This window comes from Oxyura jamaicensis, chromosome 1 (genome assembly GCF_011077185.1).
Source record: "Oxyura jamaicensis isolate SHBP4307 breed ruddy duck chromosome 1, BPBGC_Ojam_1.0, whole genome shotgun sequence".
NCBI lineage: Eukaryota > Metazoa > Chordata > Aves > Anseriformes > Anatidae > Oxyura > Oxyura jamaicensis.
The window spans coordinates 109,460,691-109,479,848 of record NC_048893.1 but is presented as its reverse complement, the minus strand read 5'-3'; the positions used below and the strand labels follow the sequence as shown (position 1 = coordinate 109,479,848).

Sequence of the window (19,158 nt, the reverse complement as noted above, 5' to 3'; positions counted from 1 at the left end):
GGCAGCCGCAGGTGTGTGCGCTCCTCCCCCGGCTTTCAGCCGTGCCCGCCCCGCTGAAACGCTCCGGGGGGACAGGGCAGTGCTGCTTGTCGTCCCAAGGCTGCTGGCCGCCGCCCCAAAACCGCCTCGGCCCCATCCCGGCCACCCCGACCCCATCCCGGGCATGGAGCAGGCAGCTGGGGGGGCGACAAGGAGGTTTGGGGTAGGGTCATCCCGCAGGAAGCCCCCCGGTGACAGGCAGCTTGTCGCGCTCGCGGAGAGGCTTTGCATCAAGAGGACAATCAGCAGGCTCGGGTGGAAGGATAATATTCAGCACGGGTTTGCTGGCAAGCAAGGGGAAGTCGTTTTGTAGGAGGTGCAGCCGGCTCCTGTCGCATTTCCCTCCGGAGGCTGGCTAGTGGTGCTGGTTTATGGTGCTCGGTGAGCTGAAAGCATCCCTCCTTTTCTACTGGCAGAGAAAACGGTGGGTGGAAAAGTAGGCTGACAAGAATGAGGCAGCACCTTTAAAAAACGCGCTTCTATATCCGTGCATCTAAAACCACCGCGTGGAAAGAGTGGGGCCGAACACGGGATTTTGGAGTCGGCACACAGATGGCAGCCGACAGGAGATGGGAACTCTGTAAAATAAATAATTTGGTCAGAGAAATGCTTGCTCTGATAACAATAAGCAAACAGGTAAATAAATAAATACTCCTGCAACTGTTTTACATAGAATTTACGCCCGCCCAGAGGCGATTTCCCAGCAAGACAAAAGAACGGGGAGATACCGACTGACTTGCTGGGCAGCCGGGATCAGAAGGGGTGCTTCTTGAAAGTTTGGGCATTTTGGAACGAAGGCTTAGCCTTTGGCAATGGGGGTCTTGCAGCTGGACCCACAGTAAGGCAATTATTTCACTTCCCTTGTGGGTTCTGATATGAACAGTGACTGACACATCTCAGTCATCTCTATTCCTACCCAGATAATACTGGTTTACTTGTCCCAGCCCATGCTGAAGGGTTCCTAACACTTGGCCTGACACATCCCCCAGGTGCAATATTTTACAAAAATTTCAGATGTGAGACAAGCCACAAGCATTGCCATCCTTCGCCCTGTCCAAAGGTGGGTGGGACAGGGGCGGGAAGGAAGAAGGCTCACCTCTGCCGAAGATTTCATGGTGGAAAAGAACAACAAAGCAACATCCGTGACAGAAAAGTGGTGGGAATTTTGCAGGAGAGATGACTGAGGGTTACAGATTTAACTACCAAAGCCAGCTGCCTGTATTTCACAGAATCACAGAATGGTTTGGGTTGGAAGGGACCTTAAAGACCATCTAATTCCACCCCCCTGCCATGGGCAGGGACACCTCCCACCAGACCAGGTTGCCCAAAGCCCCATCCAGCCTGGCCTTGAGCACCTCCAGGGATGGGGCATCCACAGCTTCTCTGGGCAGCCTGTGCCAGGGCCTCACCGCCCTCATGGTAAAGTTTGTCTCACAGTTCGTCTGAACACTCACCCTTGTTTGTCTGAGCACTGCTCTCGGCTGCACCACCTGAGATGCTGGCTCCTGCTCCCAGGCCCCACAGGCTCAGGTTTTCTCAGCTCTGGTGGCCGACGTGCCCCGATGGTCAGGCTCCCTCCGCAGCACAGCTTCTGCTGGCTCGCTGGGCTGCCTGCTCTGAGCGTGTCCTCTTTTCAGCTGTGCCTGGATCTGCATCACTTCTCTAAATCCCTCTGCTGGTCTCAGTTTCAGTGTTTGTTAAGGTATGAGTTTGACATGGGACTTGCATCATCATGCTGATGTGATGGAGCTACATGAGCAATGAGTGTCTCTCCCCAGTACTCATTCGCTGGAGAACACTGGTGCTCTGGTTTTGTCTGTCACCTGCTCTGTGGCTCAGCACAAAATAAAGTGAGGATTTCAGTGCCAGAAAAAAATAAAAAAAATAAAAATAAAAATAAAAATAAAAATAAAACTCAGTGATAATTTCTGCCTCAGGAGCTGGTTACTGCTGTCTGCTCTGCTTATGCCATGACACCCATGTGCCAGCAAGAGAGACAAAATAGGAAGAGTCAGGGGACAGGGTAAAGAGGGATGAGGTGGGCATAGATCAGAGAAGAGGCAGCCAGGTGGCACTTTTGGAAATATGCCATGAAAATTAGCTCTGTCCCAGCGAAGCCCTGGAGCTTCAGATCTCTGCTGTGCTGTGCTCTATGCATCCAGCACTTCCCCTCTCAATTACTCAACAATTACTTAACAATTAATCTCTCCTCCTTCACACTCCTTTACGCTGTCTTCAAGCTCTTTATGTCCCATCTGTTTCTAAAATAGGCCCCCAGCTAATAAATATTATTCTCTCAGTTCAGCTCCAGCGAGGATTACTGCACACCTTCTTCGCTTAAAAGCCGACTGCAGGTAATTAAATATCGCATATGCCAGACATTAGTGGACAGCACGAAGATCCCTTTACAGTCTGTTGGTGAACACGTTGCATCCCTGGGGGTTATCAATTAGGCTGTACTTGCTTGGATTATTGTCACTTCCTCTCCTTCCCTGACTGTACAGCGAGTTGTGGATCCAGGTTACCGTTTTGCAGCCTGAGGCAAGGGGAAAAAAAAATGCCTTTTGCATTGCAAGGGAGCTGCCAAATACACAACTGCCAAATATTTAATGGTTCACCCTAACACAATGAGCAGAGAACTGGGGTGACGGAGCCAGCAGGGCATTTTTGCCTCCCTGTGCAGGCTGCTGCCTCACAGAGCAGCCTGATCTGCCTGTTTTTGCCGCTGGCTCTGGCTGGGGTTGTGCTGTTTCGCCAGGTGGGCTCATCTGCTCGTCCACACGTACCACATTTCACAAGGGAAGATGTGCGTCCCCAGGGCAAAACCTGTCTGCACACAGGATTTGGATTCTGGTTGTTTCTGCCAGATGCTGAGTAACTAATTTTGCACTGAACTCGGTGGGAAATACAGGTGAGTCCGGAAATGGGGTGGTAAACATGGCATTGGAAGATGATGATTTTTAGCACTTTCAAAATCTATTTATGCCTGCTCTGTTCATTCTGTCACTGGTTCCTTAAACTTCTGTCTAGAAGCCGATGTAGCACGCTGCCGCTTTGTGCTCGGTGGGCTGCTCCGTCTGCCCCAGCAAAATTCAGAGCAGGAGACACCTCTGGAAACGGCAGCGGCGTGGTGCGTGCTAGGGGGATGCCATCTGCATGCAGAGCTCTGAGCTTCCCGGCCCTAAGCTGCTTAGGGGCGATCGGCTCCCTCCCCAGCTGCTTACCCGCAGCCTGCTGGGGAAGGAGCTGGGTAGGTATATGTGCGGGGGGACAGCCTACACGCAGGGGCAGAGGCTGCATGCTGCTAATGTTGCCACAAAACAAGCAGCAAGGCCAGCTCAACCCTCACCTTGCTGCTGAGAGCATGTCTTGAGTAAATGGACCTGCTCTCATTTGGGGCTATCCGGACCTCTGCCCATGTTTTGATTCTGCTTGGAAAACCCCAGGCAAGCTTATTTCACTGAACTCCTTCTCCCTCGTCACTTTCAAATGCCTTTCAGCCATGGCCATGCCCTGCCTCATGTGCCATTACGTAGGGCATGCACACACCACTATTTAAAGGACTGTCACGATTTGCACGTGATTCAATAGGATTAGAGAAATGTTTAAAGCTAAGAGTCTTTGTGGGGATCTGGGTCTTATTAAGTAACTGTGATTTCATTATTGTCACCCTCATTGTTCCTCCTCCTGTTTTCTGACGCACTGACTGTGGCACTGGATGTGGGGCGTGGGTTTTCCAAAGTGATGAACTATCCCAGCTTCAGCTCAATTTCTTCTGATGAAGGCATCTGAAAAGTAGTCCTTAAAATATAAGTTATTTGGAGAAGAAAATATGCCCTTACGTGTGCTGCAAAGCACCCAGGACGTATTGCTGCCCCAAACTCGAAGTATAAACTACATGTTGTATCCCTACGGTTTCTGTTATAAGTGCTACATTTCTCACACTGTCCTGCTTTATGAAATTGCATAGGAAGCCCTAATCAGATCCATCAGAACATTTAACTCAAAGCTTCTTCTAAGGTCCAAGAGACCTTCGCTATTAATAATGTATCTAGAATTTCTTGAAATTTTCTATTATTTTCATTCCTATTACATTAACCTGTTATTTATTCGATATTAGTTCCCGATTTTATTACGGCAGAAGTGTCTTGAAATAATTTCTTAAAATGTAATCCCTGATCATGACTCATTTGATCTTTTTATACTCTAACTTGTGTTTTAATTTTCAGTTAACCTTTTATAGCTCTTAACAGCTTTTTTCCCATGTAAAATAGGATCACATTCTGTACAATTTCCACTTGCATTTGGCCTTTAATGGGTTCCTTCTTTGCAAATCTCAGATAACTTTTAAAATAATAATAGGGTTTAGAGTATTTATAGATTTGGGAATAAAACAGAGTATTACAAAATACTCATAAAAGTATTTATTACCAAGCTGATATAAAAGTAAGTTACATGTGCAATTGAGAGATACATTTATCATGATTAGTGAATGGTAATTGCACATTGACTGTTGAACTCACTGTTAAATTACTCTATTCATTAGAAAAATACATCTAATCTATATGTAGCTCTCTATAAATTAATGTATAGCTTTCACTTCGGCAGAATTTTCAGAAATATTTTTATACACTGTGATAGCCTTGAAAATATTTTTTCATATAATCAGGAAAGAATTCTTTGCTTGTGCAACCTTGCAGCGAGAAGAACAGGTGATCTCCAGACCTCCTATTTATTTATTTTTGCTTCATTCCAAAGTGGAATTCCCATGACATCTATGCAGCTGACTTTTTTTTTTTTTTTTTTTCTTCCCCAGGAATTTTTAGTGAAGCTGGTTTGGGCACTTAATCCTCTAAAAGTGGTAACAAAGGGTAGAAAATCATAGAAAAAGACACGCACAATCTGCCTTGGGACAGAATTACACACAGTTCACTCTGTATGAGTCCCAGTCCATTTTTCACCAATATCCATTTTATTTGCATGCAGGTTTTGCCACAATCATTCCCTTTTTCTTTTTTTCTTCTTCTTTTTCTTCTTTTCCTTCTTCTTCTTTTTCTTCTTTTCCTTCTTTTACTTTTTCTCCTTTTTCCTTTCTTTTCTTCTTCTTCTTCTTTTTCTTCTTTCTTCTTTTCCTTCTTCTTTTTCTTTTTCTTTTTCTCTTTCTCTTTCTCTTTCTCTTTTTTTCTTTTCCTTTCTTTCTTTTTTCTTTTTATTTTTCCTTTTTCTTTTTCTTTTTTTCTTTTTCTTTTTCTTTTTCTCATTCTTTTTATTTTTTTTCTTTTTCTTTCTTATTTTCCCAGAATTAGGAACTGAACCTCACTCTTTCTGCTAAGATCTTTGATAGAGCTTTTGTTGTTATTGTATTGCATTTACTGTTCCTTTTCAGAAGTGCTTCCCCACAAAACCCATTTGTTCTACAGCACTTGTAAATGAGCCCTGCAGTAAATCAGTAACCAGGCTTCTTATTACCCACTGCTCCTGAAATAAATGGCTCATTTACCTCTACGATGTATTGCTCTTTTCTACTTAATTTAGGAGTTGACTTACTGGAGCACAGTTTAAAAATCAGTAAGAGGTACACGGTAACCTGCTGTGCTGGTATAATGAAGCACACCATTGTTAGATCTGGGCTGTACCCAAAGGTGGCAGCGACCCTGGGAGTCCGGCTGTGCCAGGCACGGTGCAAATACAGGCACCTCACCGTCTCGCTGAGGAAGGGTGGCAGGAAGGGAGCATAACGAACCAGGGGAGAAGAGGGAGATATGTGTGAAAGAGAAGAGATTGTGCTGATAGACATTTAATAATAACTGATTCAGATCAGTTGCACGTGATTTGTACATTACCTACTGCTTCAAAGACTCTCTAGCAAGCCTTACCTCCTGCACCTCGGATTTGTTCTTAGCCTCCAAAGTAAAGAAACCTTAGGTTCACTGCATGTATTTTATTTAATGACACTTTATTTTTATGTTTCTTCTCTGCCCTGGGACAATTCCTACTCTTCCAAACACTAGTGGTTCTGAAAAACACTCCAGCTAATTCTGCTTTTCCTTCAGGCAGAAGAAAAATAAAAGCATTAAAAAAAACATTACACAATGTTCTATTAAAAACATTACACAATATGGGACAGGGAGGCTATAGCCCTGCTTTCTTATTCTCACTACTGTGGATTCAACATGAAGAAGATCAGTCTGCACAAGTTAAAAAAGAAAAAAGAAAAACGGGTGGTGTGTTGCTACCTCCTTTGCCGCTTAAAAGGCACTGGTGAATGCAGTGAACTAAAGTACTGTCAGAAATAACTCCCTAGGTTGTGTTGTTAAAAGGCAAGTCAGGTGGGCAGGAGGCTGCGGAGGAGTGTCAGAAGCTTTGCAAGCAGCACTGATGGCATCCAGACCCTCTGGAAAAGAGGATCCCTTCCCAAGTCAAGGGAAGGAAAGGGAGCATGCTGGGGAGCAGCATGGACCAGGCGTGAAACCCCTTTCAGCAACCCCAAAAGGAGCTCTACATCTTGAGAGATTTGCAGGACTGGATCTGCTTAGCTGAGCAAGAAGAATAGTGAGGAGGGACTCCAATATAAAACACCAAGTACTGGGAGAGGTTTTTATTACAGGAAAGAAAAGCGTAACAAGAACGAGAGGTTATGAGGGAGAAAAAGGCAAGCTTAAGCTAGAAATTAAACATACCTCCAATAGCATTTAACATCAGAACAAATTGTTATATAAGGGAACTTGCTTTACGTCTACTTTCTCCTTGGGGCATATGGTTTGCTCAAGCTGAACTTAAAGCAAAAGCAGTGAGGTTTTGTGTGCTTTATATGTTCACTTCAACATAACTGGCTTGCTTTAACGAGGCTCAGATCTCTGTCTGTGGGAGGCTGTTTTAAGGGGAACATGTCTATATATAAGAAAGTAACTGAGAGGGGCTGCTCAGCAGATAACGAGCACTTGAAAGAAGTAAATTGAAGACGTCACTGAGGTGGATTTTAGGAAAACCTCCTAAAGAACATGGGCTCCAAGAGGGCTGCAGGAAATGAAGGAGGTAGAGCTCATGGGGCAGTTTGTGAAGGAGCTGCCACTGAGTGAAAGATCCTCCTAGCTGTGGGGAGGAAGCAGCGATGGGCATTTCCCTTCTGACACATGAACTGGATTTGGAGCAAACAGACTGAAAAGTGACTGGCACACCTCAGGTATGAGAGATTGAGAACACGTTCCTCCAACCTTGTTGATAACGAAGACCCCTAGGAGTCAGTGTTGTTGGATCAGTCGGGCTTTTATGAAGTTCATATGATCTAACAAGGGAAATTTAGTAGATATCTAAAATACCATACGCTGGTGTGTCATGCTCAACTGTGGGGACAGTGTGAATATGGATTAGGTTCTTTTGACCATGTTTTAGATTCAAACAGGATGATTGGGTTGATTTGAGCTTTGAAGTCTCTAGACACATTGGACATTTATTATTGTAAATCTAGGTGGTTATTTGGACAAGGTTTAAGAAGTCAAGATTTTCAAAAACAAACACGAGCAAATAACTGGTAGTACAAGATTTTTAATGTCAATGTAAGCAAGTAATTGAGGATATGGGCTTTTGCTTTCAGGATACTTGCAGGATATGGGAGTAATTAAAAAACACTTTAATGAAAATAAAACTGCGTTATTGATAGCTAAAATTAATGTTGAATATATATGCATATATTAGACATGCATACCATTTTTAAAGTCTACAGTAAATGAATGACTGCAGTATCATGTTGTGAATAGGCTTCTATCCAGGAAAAATAAATCTAAGTCTTCTGAAGTACTGTCATTGACACCAATACCACGTGTTTGAACTGCTAACTACACCGGTCTATATGCAGCTGCTAACTAGGTGCACTGAAAATCTATTCCGAGGACTATTAAACAAGCCAGTGGTTTGCATTAGTTTTCAGGAAGTAAAGTCACCCACAAGCCGCATGTGCCGCATGTTCAGTCCTTCTCCGAACATTCTGTATAAGTTTTTTTTTTTCTTTTTTCTTTTTTTTTTCTTTTTTTTTTTTCATGCTGGTTAGCTAACTTCTGTTCACTTGAGAAGTGAGGATTTCAGTATGCAGATACATGTAATAAAAATAGCCCTTTTGAGATGCTTTGGGTCTCTCTTCCTACCACTAGATGGTAGTGTGTGTTGTTTAAAACACCTGAACAGCACTGTTCAAGTGTGTATTTAGTGATTTGTTCCAGGAATTTGTTCCAGGAACCCTCAGACTGCTTGGAACGATGTGATAGTGATCTTAGTTGAGCTTCAGGTGTTATTATGATACAAATATCATTAATGACTTATTTTCATCCACAAATCTGACACCTGGTTGCAATTACCAGCTGGGGGTGGCTTATGCCAGTAGACCAGTAATGGCCAGACTAATGTTTTTCGAATGGCTTTCATAACAGTAAGATGGCAGACTGCAGTCACATGAATTTGTTCCTGGCAGGTTTTACTTCTTCTGTGAGAGCTTTTAAACACCTGTAACAGCAGTTTTTTGTTCAGGTTCCTCAGGTGAGATTTCTGTAGAGGGCTAGGACTCTTGAAACAGAGAGTACAGATACTTGCTCCTTGGAGAAGCTATCACCACTCACATCAGGAAGCAAATCTGAGAGCATAAAATAAAATTAAAAATGACATTAGCTTGTCTAGAGATTGAAATAAGTTCACTCTAAAAAGTTTCAGCAAGTTTATATACGTAACCTTTTTTTTCTAAGATACCATTTGTTTGAATTTTTGTGAAAAATGGTGTGAAAATATAAACAGACATCACTTAGAGCAGTCATGAAAATATGCTGCATGTAAGATGTGCATGTCTCTCTCCGAGAAAGGCTTGAATGGATTACAACAGACAGATTACAGAGTCTGAAAAAAATTGTAGGAGGGAGGGAGAAGGCAAATGATTATCTCTTTGCCTGGCATTTTTTTTTTTTGCCTTGTTGTATCCTGCAAGATCTCATTAAAATTGACTGAGACCTGTAATTCATCATTTTTAAAGTCTTTGATCTGTTGGGAAAAAAAATGCTCAGCAATGCTAACTAAAGATAACAGTGGTTTTCTCAAGTAGTGGGGTTGTTGTCTCTGCTGTAAACGTTACACAATGCAAATCAGTAGGTAGCACGTAATTTTCAGCCCTCAAAATTAATTTTTCAGATGTTCTTTGCTTCAACAAAGTATTGTGGCATTTTGGAAGAAAAGATCAGTAAAAGTATGTTACTTTGAACACCATTAAAAATATTTGCCATACCAAATTTTAAATACTTTATTAATGTTGCTGAACAAGTGACCCATGATAGCCTGTATCAATCTGCTTATAGCCTGGTTACAAAATCCAGTCCTGCGTGTGGCACAGCAATATTTTTACAAGTGCAGGCTAACATGTGTTACGTACAAAAATGTAGTTCAAATTGCAGTCTAGAATACTAGACATCCTGAACTGAAACAGGTTTTTTTGAGCCTCTGGATAGATGACGCCTGATGACAAGATCACTACGTGTGATGACACTGCTTTCTAAGTCCTGGGAGCTTGAGCAGTGATGTAAATGACAGTTGCCTTCTCACTCACGTCTATGAGAAGTTTCTTGGAAATTGACCTTAAGACTAGGATTAGCGCCTCAGCTTGCTGGAAGTGTTGTTCTTGTGGTAGCCCTCTTTTGGTCTTGATGAGAGAACAGCTTTTGGAGGGATTGCACTTCCCACTTTTGAGACCTCCTGCTTTCTTGATCAGCCCTGTGAAGGTCAAAGACTGGGTTAGAATTTTGCCTGCTATCATCCAGCATCCTTTCACTTACTATACCTTTAGCTATTCTGCAGTACTCTACTACTAGGACAGGATGTTTGAGGTCGGTAAGTGAATATCACAGTAGCTTTCTAAAAAAAAAAAAAGTCACATGAAGTTCACTTTCAAGTATTACCCTAAAATACGTTTCTGTATATACGTGTATGCAAGAAAAGCATTTGTCTAGGTCAGTTACGTTGGACTAAGCAGCTCAGCACAAATAGATCAGCTTTCAGCTTCTGCAGAACGTCTGACACGAGCAGCTCCTTGAGCGTAGCCTGGAAAGGTGCAGCTGTCTCTTACAGACTTCTGTCACTAGGAAAAAAAAGGAAGGCTTTAAGACTACGCCTCCTTCAGGTCCAAGGTAAGGAGGAAACGACACAGACACCACACAACTCCCCCAACAGCGCTACAGGCTTTTTTTTTTTCCCCTCGGCTCTGGAACACCACGAAACCCTTTGCAGAACATCAAGGGCCGGTCAGGTAGTTCTGAGAACAGCCGAAAGAAACTCGAGGCACTCGGCGGTGGCTGACCGACACCCCTTTTTATTCACGTTTAACGCCCCTCAGGGCGGCGCTGCCCTCACTCAAGATGGCGGCGAGCAGCGCCGCGCTCCCGCGGGCCACCTGTTGCGGCGGCGCCCGCCGCCTATAGGCGTGCGCGTGGGGGGAGGGAAGGCGACGGTTAAACGGCCGCGGGGGGGGACCAACGGCCGCCGCCTCAGCCGGGCTCCGCCCCGCGGCGGGGGCTCCGCTCGCCGCCGGCCATGGAGAGCGGCGGCGGCGGCGGGAGGGGCCCAGCGGGCCGGGAGGAGCCGTCGCCCCGGGAAGAAGACGAAGAGGAGGAGGAGGAGGAAGAGGAGGCGCTGCCGGCCGAGGCGGCCTGGAGCTTGGTGGACGGCGCGATGGAGGCGGAGGCGCTGGCGGACCTGCCCACCGCCACCATCGCCTGCAACCTCGACCCGCGCGTCTTCCAGGAGGGGCCGTGCCGGGTGAGGGCCGCGCCGCCGCCGCCTCGCCTCGGGGGGAACGGGGAGGGACGGAGGGAGGAAGGGTTGGTGGGGCGGCAGGCAGCCTCTCAGGCGCGGGGCTGCCCTGCGAGCCGGCAAAGGGAGCTGCTGGGCATGGCGAGGGCGTCTGCAGTGCCTGGCTTTGTTTAAAAAGCCAGCGAAGAGGGCTGCACGCCGCCCTGCCAGAGCAGGGTAACAGCAGGTGTCAGAACAATGTTATAAGCTGCCTGACAGATCCACGTCTAATAAATAGATATAAACGTTTCAGGATTGCTTCCCACCTCATCTGTGGCTTTCTCCATGGAAGTTGGGTTCGAGTCGAGCTTGCCTCCTCTTACCTGTCGCACCGCTGTCCAGAATTAAAGAATGAGTGAAGCCAGTATTTCTCTCCTTGTTTTTACACACCTTATTTCCATCAAGCCCTTATTTTCTGGTGCCTTTGATACTGAAAGAAGCGTTCATTTCTTAAAAAGATAAAAATGAAATGGACTTGAAAAATTAGGCAATAAATGTACTGGTTTAAAATCCTTTTACGGTAACTGGCTGTCTCTGTGAAAAACAATTTAGACTAGGTATAGCAGTAGTCCAACAGCTCAAGGCTACTAACAGTTGCAATGCATTAAAAATGAGCTGGGAATCAGAATACAATATAGCTGCATCATCTTTATTGCTTAAAATTATGTAACTTTTAACAGCAGTGTAATTCTGTATCACTCAGGGCACCTGCTGCTAGGAAGGGAATGGCACCTTCACAGGGATTTACCCTCTTTAATTCAAGTTCACTCCAAATGTGCTTAGAAGAATATAATCAGTTCTAGTATCTTCAATTGCTGGTGGTAATAGTATTTTTGTAGGTGAATTCTATAACCTTAAAGGGTGTATTTTGAAAACACAGATATGACAACATAAATGCATAATTACATGAAAGATCAGGACGTGTCTAAACACTTAAACCATTTTTCCATCTTTCTGTTTTAATTCTAAACACTCTCTGTATTCAGACACTAAGTTTAGATCAGAGCAAAGAACTACACATCACTGAAATGGCAGTCTTTTTTTTTTTTTTTTCCTTATTCTTTCTACTTATTTTTTGCCAGGAGTTGCAGCAGGTAGGAATACAGATTAATCTCAAGTTTATTTCCTATTGTTTTAATTAATCATCTTGGTGTAAACTCTCTTGCCTTAAACAGGGATGACGGTATGCATGGTTACTGCAGCTTAGCTGTTGATCTTAATTCTTCTATGCCTTAGGAATTCAATTTTATTTTGAACACCATAAGTAGGGTGTTTGTGTCCAACAGGGAAGAGAAATCTTTCTTGAAGTTCTATAAAGAATGCTGAGGCAGTTGGTAGGTGCATGTAGACTTCAAATAGATTAAAGAAATTGGCTAACTGAATCTCTGCTGTTGAAGTGATTCACTGAAGACGAGAGGTGGGGTGAGGCACTAAGGCTGGGATCCCGGTCTGTTTGGATTGGTGAAAGGCGGGTTCAGCATGCTGCTGTTAGTTCATATGAAAAGAGTAAGACTGTATTAAAACGGGGAAAATTAGGGCCTTCTGTGCATGCATCCAATTTTACTAATTCTGTTACTAATTCTGGTACCCGAGAAAATGAAGGTGGTTTTGGTCTAGAGTGATGGTTTAGCATCTGGAACAGATTACAAGATGATAACCTTACTATACTTAAGGAGTTACTTTTAAGGAAATTCATTTAATGGAAAAGTCAAATTTGTTCTTAGAGAATTTGCAGACAATTGCATTAAACTTCTTCTGTCATAAAGGAATGAATAAAGGTATTATAAAATATAGCATTACCAGACATTGTGGTTTTATAAATATTTTATTACCTTTGGTGAGTTCAATGTGTTTTTGACAGTGCTGGAAAAGGTAGGAAATGGGGTGTATGTAACAGTCTTAAAGTACCTTTTCTGCAGAGTTGGGTTTTCTCTTCTCTTCGGTAGGCCCCTTAGTAATCCTGGATTGCCCTATTTGAGGTGGGTTGATCCAATCAAAGGTGAGATAGGAGATGACTGGCAACAACTATTTCCACTTTACCCTCCCCAGTCAGTGGTTCCTGCTTGTGTCAAACTCCTTCCTCCTCAGCTTGTGGTGAGGGATAGCTGCAGCTACAGCATTTCCTTAGATTACTGTTGCCACCAAACTGTTTGGACAGAGATGTTTTTCAAAGTGAGAATGCACAGAGCAGGTTCCCTAAAATCAGTGATTTGCTCTCAGAATGCATCACTGGGCCAGGGGTGTTTTATTTGTTTTTGTAGGTTTTGTTTTGTTTTGCTGTTCATGCCATGTTGAATTTTCACAGCTCCTCTGGACAGAAAAATATTCAATAAGTACTCGACAGTGAAATCTTTTTTTTTTTTTTTTTTTTTAAATGATAAGAGTGGCACAACAAAGCTGAAAGTACAGAATTTTAAGTCTTGGAAATGTTGATTGTATGTCTTTTGCTCTTTTTTTTTTTTTCAGTTGAAATCTGATGTTTTTATTGGTTTTGACATGAATCTCTTTAAAAATATGCTATCTTCTCAAGTATGATAATAGTACTAGTAAGTGATGGTTTCTTCTCAGCTGCATTCACATAAGAAAGAATCTGACTTTTTGGAAAACCATCCATGAGGTATTTAAGCATCACTTTCAAAATCTTCCCTAGAATGCTGAAATACATACTCTCCAGCTTTTTCTAGCTCCCAGTTGGAGAAATTCCTATAGACTCTGTATCCCCTTACTTCTGCTTTCATAGATGTGTATGATAAATGATCTCAAGTAAAAACACTTTATCTGATTTCAGTTGGCTAATTACCTTGGAAAAAAAATCTATTTTGACTTCCTGAAATGTCTTCTACTCCTTCCCCTGGCTTTTCAGTAGTTTTAATGCTGACTTTATGCTTGAGAATTTTTTTTTTCCTTAAAGCAGTATTTATTCATGCAGTATGCAGATGAGTTTGATCTGTTGTAACTAATTTTTTTAAATGAGCCTGTGCACTCATTTAAAAGTGTTGGTAGCTAATTACCAGAGCCAGCAATTGTTTTTTGCCCATTTCCATCTTCCTCAGCTGGTATGCGTTTTTGTCTTTTTTTTTTGTGTGTCAGTGGAGGACACTTGGATGTTTTAATAGAACTTCCACTGAGAAATAGCAAGTGCAGAAGGTAATAGCTTGCTTGTGTCTTGTAATCCTGGAGGGATGTGGCATACTTCACTGATGATTTTAAACTTCAGAGCATAGCCACCGGGGGGCTAAATAACTTCATCTATGCCCCAGTAGTCTCTTGCTAAGTAGGTTACCTGGGTCTGCTCTGTCAGGTTTCCATTTCAGCTTAATTGTAGACAAGTATCACTCATTTAATTTGAGGGGATTAAAAGAGGAACATAAAGTTTCTGGAAAGAACTCAGCTTTGGGCTACTGAGGAACTAGTTTTGGTGGGTTATGGTGTGTTTTTTTTTTTTTTTTTTTTTTTTTAATGGGGGCAGGGAGAGATTTTGGATACAGCTGTTTTCCTTAGAGTGGGTTGAACTCCTTGCATTACTTTAAGGCTCCTATAATTGCCTTAGTCTACTAAATCTCCCAAGTTACTGTGAAGTAATGAGTGTAGCAGGTTTCCCTTAATTAATGGAAAACTCACATTCATAGATAACAAGCTGTTAAATCGCAATAATAGTTTTTCTCCAGAGCTTGCTAGAGAAAACTTCCCTGAAAGCTGAATTTTTAAAGGAACTTAGCTTGATTGCTTTCCAGTGCATTAGTGGGAGGGAGCTGGTCTCCCACTACCCTAGGAGAGTACATCTGCGTCCTCATGTAACCTCCAGTGGCAAGCACGGGTAGAACTGGCTGTGAAACAGCGCCTGATTATTTTAAATAAATCATAGTTGTGTTTGAAGATAAGGCCTGAAAAGGTCAGAATTCTCTGCAGTAGTATAACCAAGAGCAAAAGCAGTAATGGCAGATATATTGCATCTTGTTAATGATTATCATAGCCTTTAAAGGCTAGTCTTCCTTTAGCTTTGTATAGGTTTAATATGGAAAAACTTGTTTGTGAATTGATCTGAAAATAAACTCATTGTTAAATGAGCCATGCCTCTGGAAACTTTTAATTGACTTTCAGCCTACTGAAATAATCATGAGATGTTGAATGTATTTTGTATTAAATACTTAAAGAATTACTTCTGCTTTACAGGAAGTTGGTAAATTTCTCAGGAGTATTCACAAAACCTTCCTTACAGAATAGTGCTTGGGTTTTCTGGTAATCTCTTCCTGTCTTAGTCGCATGCCTCATTAATCCTTTTACTTAAAGTTTGTTAATCCTTTTAGGTCACATTTAAGAAAAAAAAAAAAAAAGCTTATATTTTTGTGGCTACAGCACTGGTTTTGGTGAAATGTTCCCTTAATGGGAAAAATATGAGATCCATACTTTTCTGTGTGTGTTTTTGAAGGCTTTCATTCTTTCTGTGCTGGTGCTTTTCCTCAAATAATTTTTGTGACAATGTTTATAATTCTATTTTGTTGCTTTCCAAAAAAAGCCGAGGGTTAAGATTGTTGTTCAAAATCCTATCCCCATGATCTGTTTTTACATCAAACAGTAAAATGACTAAGGATGATTCAAAAAAAAATCTTCTGGTATGAAAAGTCTTGCAGTAAAATTAAATCTTCCAGAGGTATTTAGCTGCTGTACTTTCAGATGATACAGGTTTATTCTACAGCTGTTAACAGGTTAAGGCAGACTTTTGAGTGACTTGAAGTCTGGAGATCATATAACTGTAGTGCTATGGCTGACGTAATAATTTCTGACGTTACAGTGGAGCATAATATCATGCTAATGGAGTTTTATGGCTTCTGGGATGCATCCAGTCTGCTAAGTGCATAGGCAGAACTTGTTCATATCTTGGCATCTGAGGACCAACGTGAACTCCTGAGAGTCATGGGGATATCTCACCTCCACAGCTCCTGAGGATCTTTGGAAAGACTTTGTCTTAAAAGCTGGAATACTTTATTCATAATATGAACATTTTCTACTAAACACATGGTCTGTATGGAAAGTTTAGCAATAGTCATTAAGAGGTGGAATATTCAGTGTGTCTGTTTCATTTAAGGCTATGTCTTCAGTCTTCCCACTTGAGTAGCTCTTTCTGGCCTGTGAGCCCAGAGAAGGTTTTCTAGTTGCTCTTCCCAGTGCCCATGTGGGATGCTGCTTTGTCATCACAAAGATGATTTGAATAAATCACCTTTTGGGCTGAGTACTCTTATCTCCAGCTGGCATAGAATTGTCTGAAGAGACTATACAGCATAAATCAGTTTGTTCAAGCAGTGCTTGACCTCTTTTTTTTATAGACTTGGACTTTGAGGCATTCAACAGCAATTTGGGTGACTTCTTCCATACTTTCTTTCTTGTGAAAGTACAAGTAATGCCATGAAACAGGAGAAAGGGTGATTTCACAGGAGGAGGGAGAATTGTTTTCATTTCTGTAGGTTTTTGTCCTTAAGACATCTCAGAGTGCATCATATGTGAATACAAGTCAAAGCTTTAACATAAGTGAGCTGCTAACAGAGAGCCCTCGTGCTGCAGCTTTCAATGTTGTGGTCTGTTGAGAGGAGGGATTTGGGAGCAGTCTCAGTTGTATATCACACTGGGAACACTCTATAGGTCTCCTAGGTCATGTGGAAAGCATAAAATACTTATTTCTACATCCAAAGTCCTAGTACTAGTTAAGTCCTTAAAGTACAGTGATCATCCCATTCCTCGAGCAAACAGTGCAAATCCTTTTATATGCAGCAATAAAAGGGAAGTATGTCACTTACAGAATATGTTAAGGAAAGTCATATATACAGGGTGAAAATAAGGGTAAGCAACATTCAGATTTAGCATGTTTGGCTATAAATGGAAACAGTTTCAGTAATGCTGCCTGAGATGACTGTTAAGTGGCTTAAAAATATTTTTGCAAAGTAAAAATAAATATTGTAAAATGTTCATCAATAGCATAGGTGTTGTAGATATCAAATAAAAAAATATTCCTGTATGATCTAATACTCTAATCATTAACCCCAGGTCATTAAAAAAGATTAGGCAAAATTTGTGATACAAGTGTAAAAGCTTTTATTTCCCTGGAGAACCTCATGGAAATTTGGAAGAGCTTTGTCTGGTTTAAATCACTGTGCTCTGGTCACACCAACAGGTCCAGTGTACATTAAAATGCTGTGGAGTACATTTCCTTATGTTCTTTGTTATCTGTGTCGTTCAGGAACAAATTAAGGTCTGTTCTTCAGAAATACCAGCACAGATGTGCCCATGTAAAAATAACTACAGAATTTAGATGTGATACAAACTTGAAACTTGTTACAAAAACCTCTTGACATAATATTTGCTGGTATAAGCACTATTATTAACATAAGCATTATGTTAATTAGTAATGACTAAACTGTCCTATGCAAAATAGATTTAAGATGGTAATAAAAGATGATTTTTTTGACAGCAGTCGTAGAGAAAGCATAGATCTTCAGCAGTTTGTCACTGAAAATGGTTGTTCAGTTGGTCACATTTTGATTTAAAATGTTTGTAAATGTATATTTTTGTCTAGTATTGGTCTTTTAGGGTCATAAGTTAGTGTCAGAACTGAAAACGAAAAAATGAGTAAAATATTTGAAAACAGGTACACTGTTAAATTCATATATAGCATGTAATAGAAATAATGTATTTTTTATTAATGTGTGCGTTGTTTTTATATTTTTGAAATAGTGTTCTAACAAACAACTAAAGCTAGGTAGCTTTAGTTGGGGTTGGTTTGTTTTTTTTCCTCTTGCTCTAAGCACTACCAGGTCCAAAGAGTGTTTCCATACTTCAAGTTTTGCATGGAGATGCTTCTCAAGTTAGTGGGGGGGGGGGGAAGATTTTGCTGTTGCCATTGCTGCATCTTGTGCATCTGATAAAAAAAAAAAAATCCACGAGCTGTTTGACACCAATGTGTCAAGTAAAACTGAATGCGAAAGAACAGTTTGTGAAGCCTGTTAATGTTTTCTGTGGATTACCTTATAAAAATATACAAGTCCTGTTTTTCAGTGAGACTTCAAATTGATGAAACGCAAGTCTGAAAACTGTGATGTGGAGATTCTGGGTTGATGTGTTGTTTTTTTTTCTCCCCCTCAAGACTTGATGCAGCTGATGATAGTAGTACCTCAGAGATGGACCCATCTGAGACTCTCGTCAGTAGCACGAGGACTTGGCTTTGTCTGTGACAGAAGCTTTCTAGACACCTCTGGCCTGAAGCAACTAGGAATGGCTTTATAATTAGTGACAGGTTTTTCCATTCAGATAGGCAGAATGTGCCCCCACCCCATAATGGAAACTGTATTTTTTTAAGTCTGAAGAGATCATTCATGCAGTATTAGTTATTGTAACTTGGTATTCATGAAGGATTTGTAGGTTTTTTTTTTTTTTAAAAAAAAAGGCGTGGGCTCTGTCAAATTCTACAACTGGAGTTTGAAGGGTAAAGGCTTCTTGTTTCCATGAGAGAGGGGAGGTGTGGGAGTGAGCCACCCTGTGGAATATTTCCAGCATAGAACATATGCTGGAAATACATTAGTGAAGCTGAAATATCCAGCTGTCTTTAGTAAACCTGAAGTTGGGAATGAGGTCTCAAATACAACTTTGTGTGTGTGTAATGCATAATTAAACCGTGGATCTCATTACCCTAGAATGTTAGGGAAGCCAGAAGCCTAATATTAAGAAAGGGGTGGGACAGATTCAAGGGTGCCATTGAGCACTGTGATTAGGGTATATCTTGGTCCCCAAAGTTTGTGACTTGCTGTTGCAATAATGAAGTGGGAGAAGTTTATATTTACCTGCCTTTATACCTTCTTTCTCTTCCCGCAAGCATTTGTTACTGCCAGAGATAACTAGGAGGGCTTTCTTCTTACTTCATTAACTACGTGAGTTACTTATTACTGGTACCACTCATAAAAGCAGAGCTATTGATACTTAGTGTGTGCATTGGATTTCATTTATTTAAAAAAATATCCTTGTTATTTAAGATAAAACTTCACCTTGTTGTAGAATTTCAGATAGTTCAGAAGCTAATAATTGGATTGGACACCTGTAATTGAATTGTTTTTCCTTTTTTGAGGTTTTCTTTTCTGGAGTTATTTTGATGTTGGCAGACTTCCTGGAAGGAAAACATACTGCTAGCTACCGAGCTGAGTACACTGCAGACCTCATGAGTTGGATTTCAGTTGCTTGTTGTTCCTGAAGTACAAAAGATATTACCAAAGTACAAAAGCCACGAGAAACAGTGAGGCGATGTATCGTTCTGATGAA

At 41.6% G+C, this 19,158-nt stretch overlaps 1 protein-coding gene across 1 annotated transcript in view; it reads left to right on the top strand.

The window, feature by feature from the left end:
* The first annotated feature begins 10,453 nt into the window (after positions 1-10,453).
* The window catches only part of RCAN1 (regulator of calcineurin 1), a 40,107-nt gene continuing 31,402 nt past the window's right edge, over positions 10,454-19,158 (top strand). Inside the window, exon 1 of the mRNA XM_035315719.1 lies at positions 10,454-10,824. Coding sequence (XP_035171610.1) covers positions 10,600-10,824 — 225 coding nt within the window. The 5' untranslated portion in view covers positions 10,454-10,599. The remainder of the gene's footprint in view (positions 10,825-19,158) is intronic.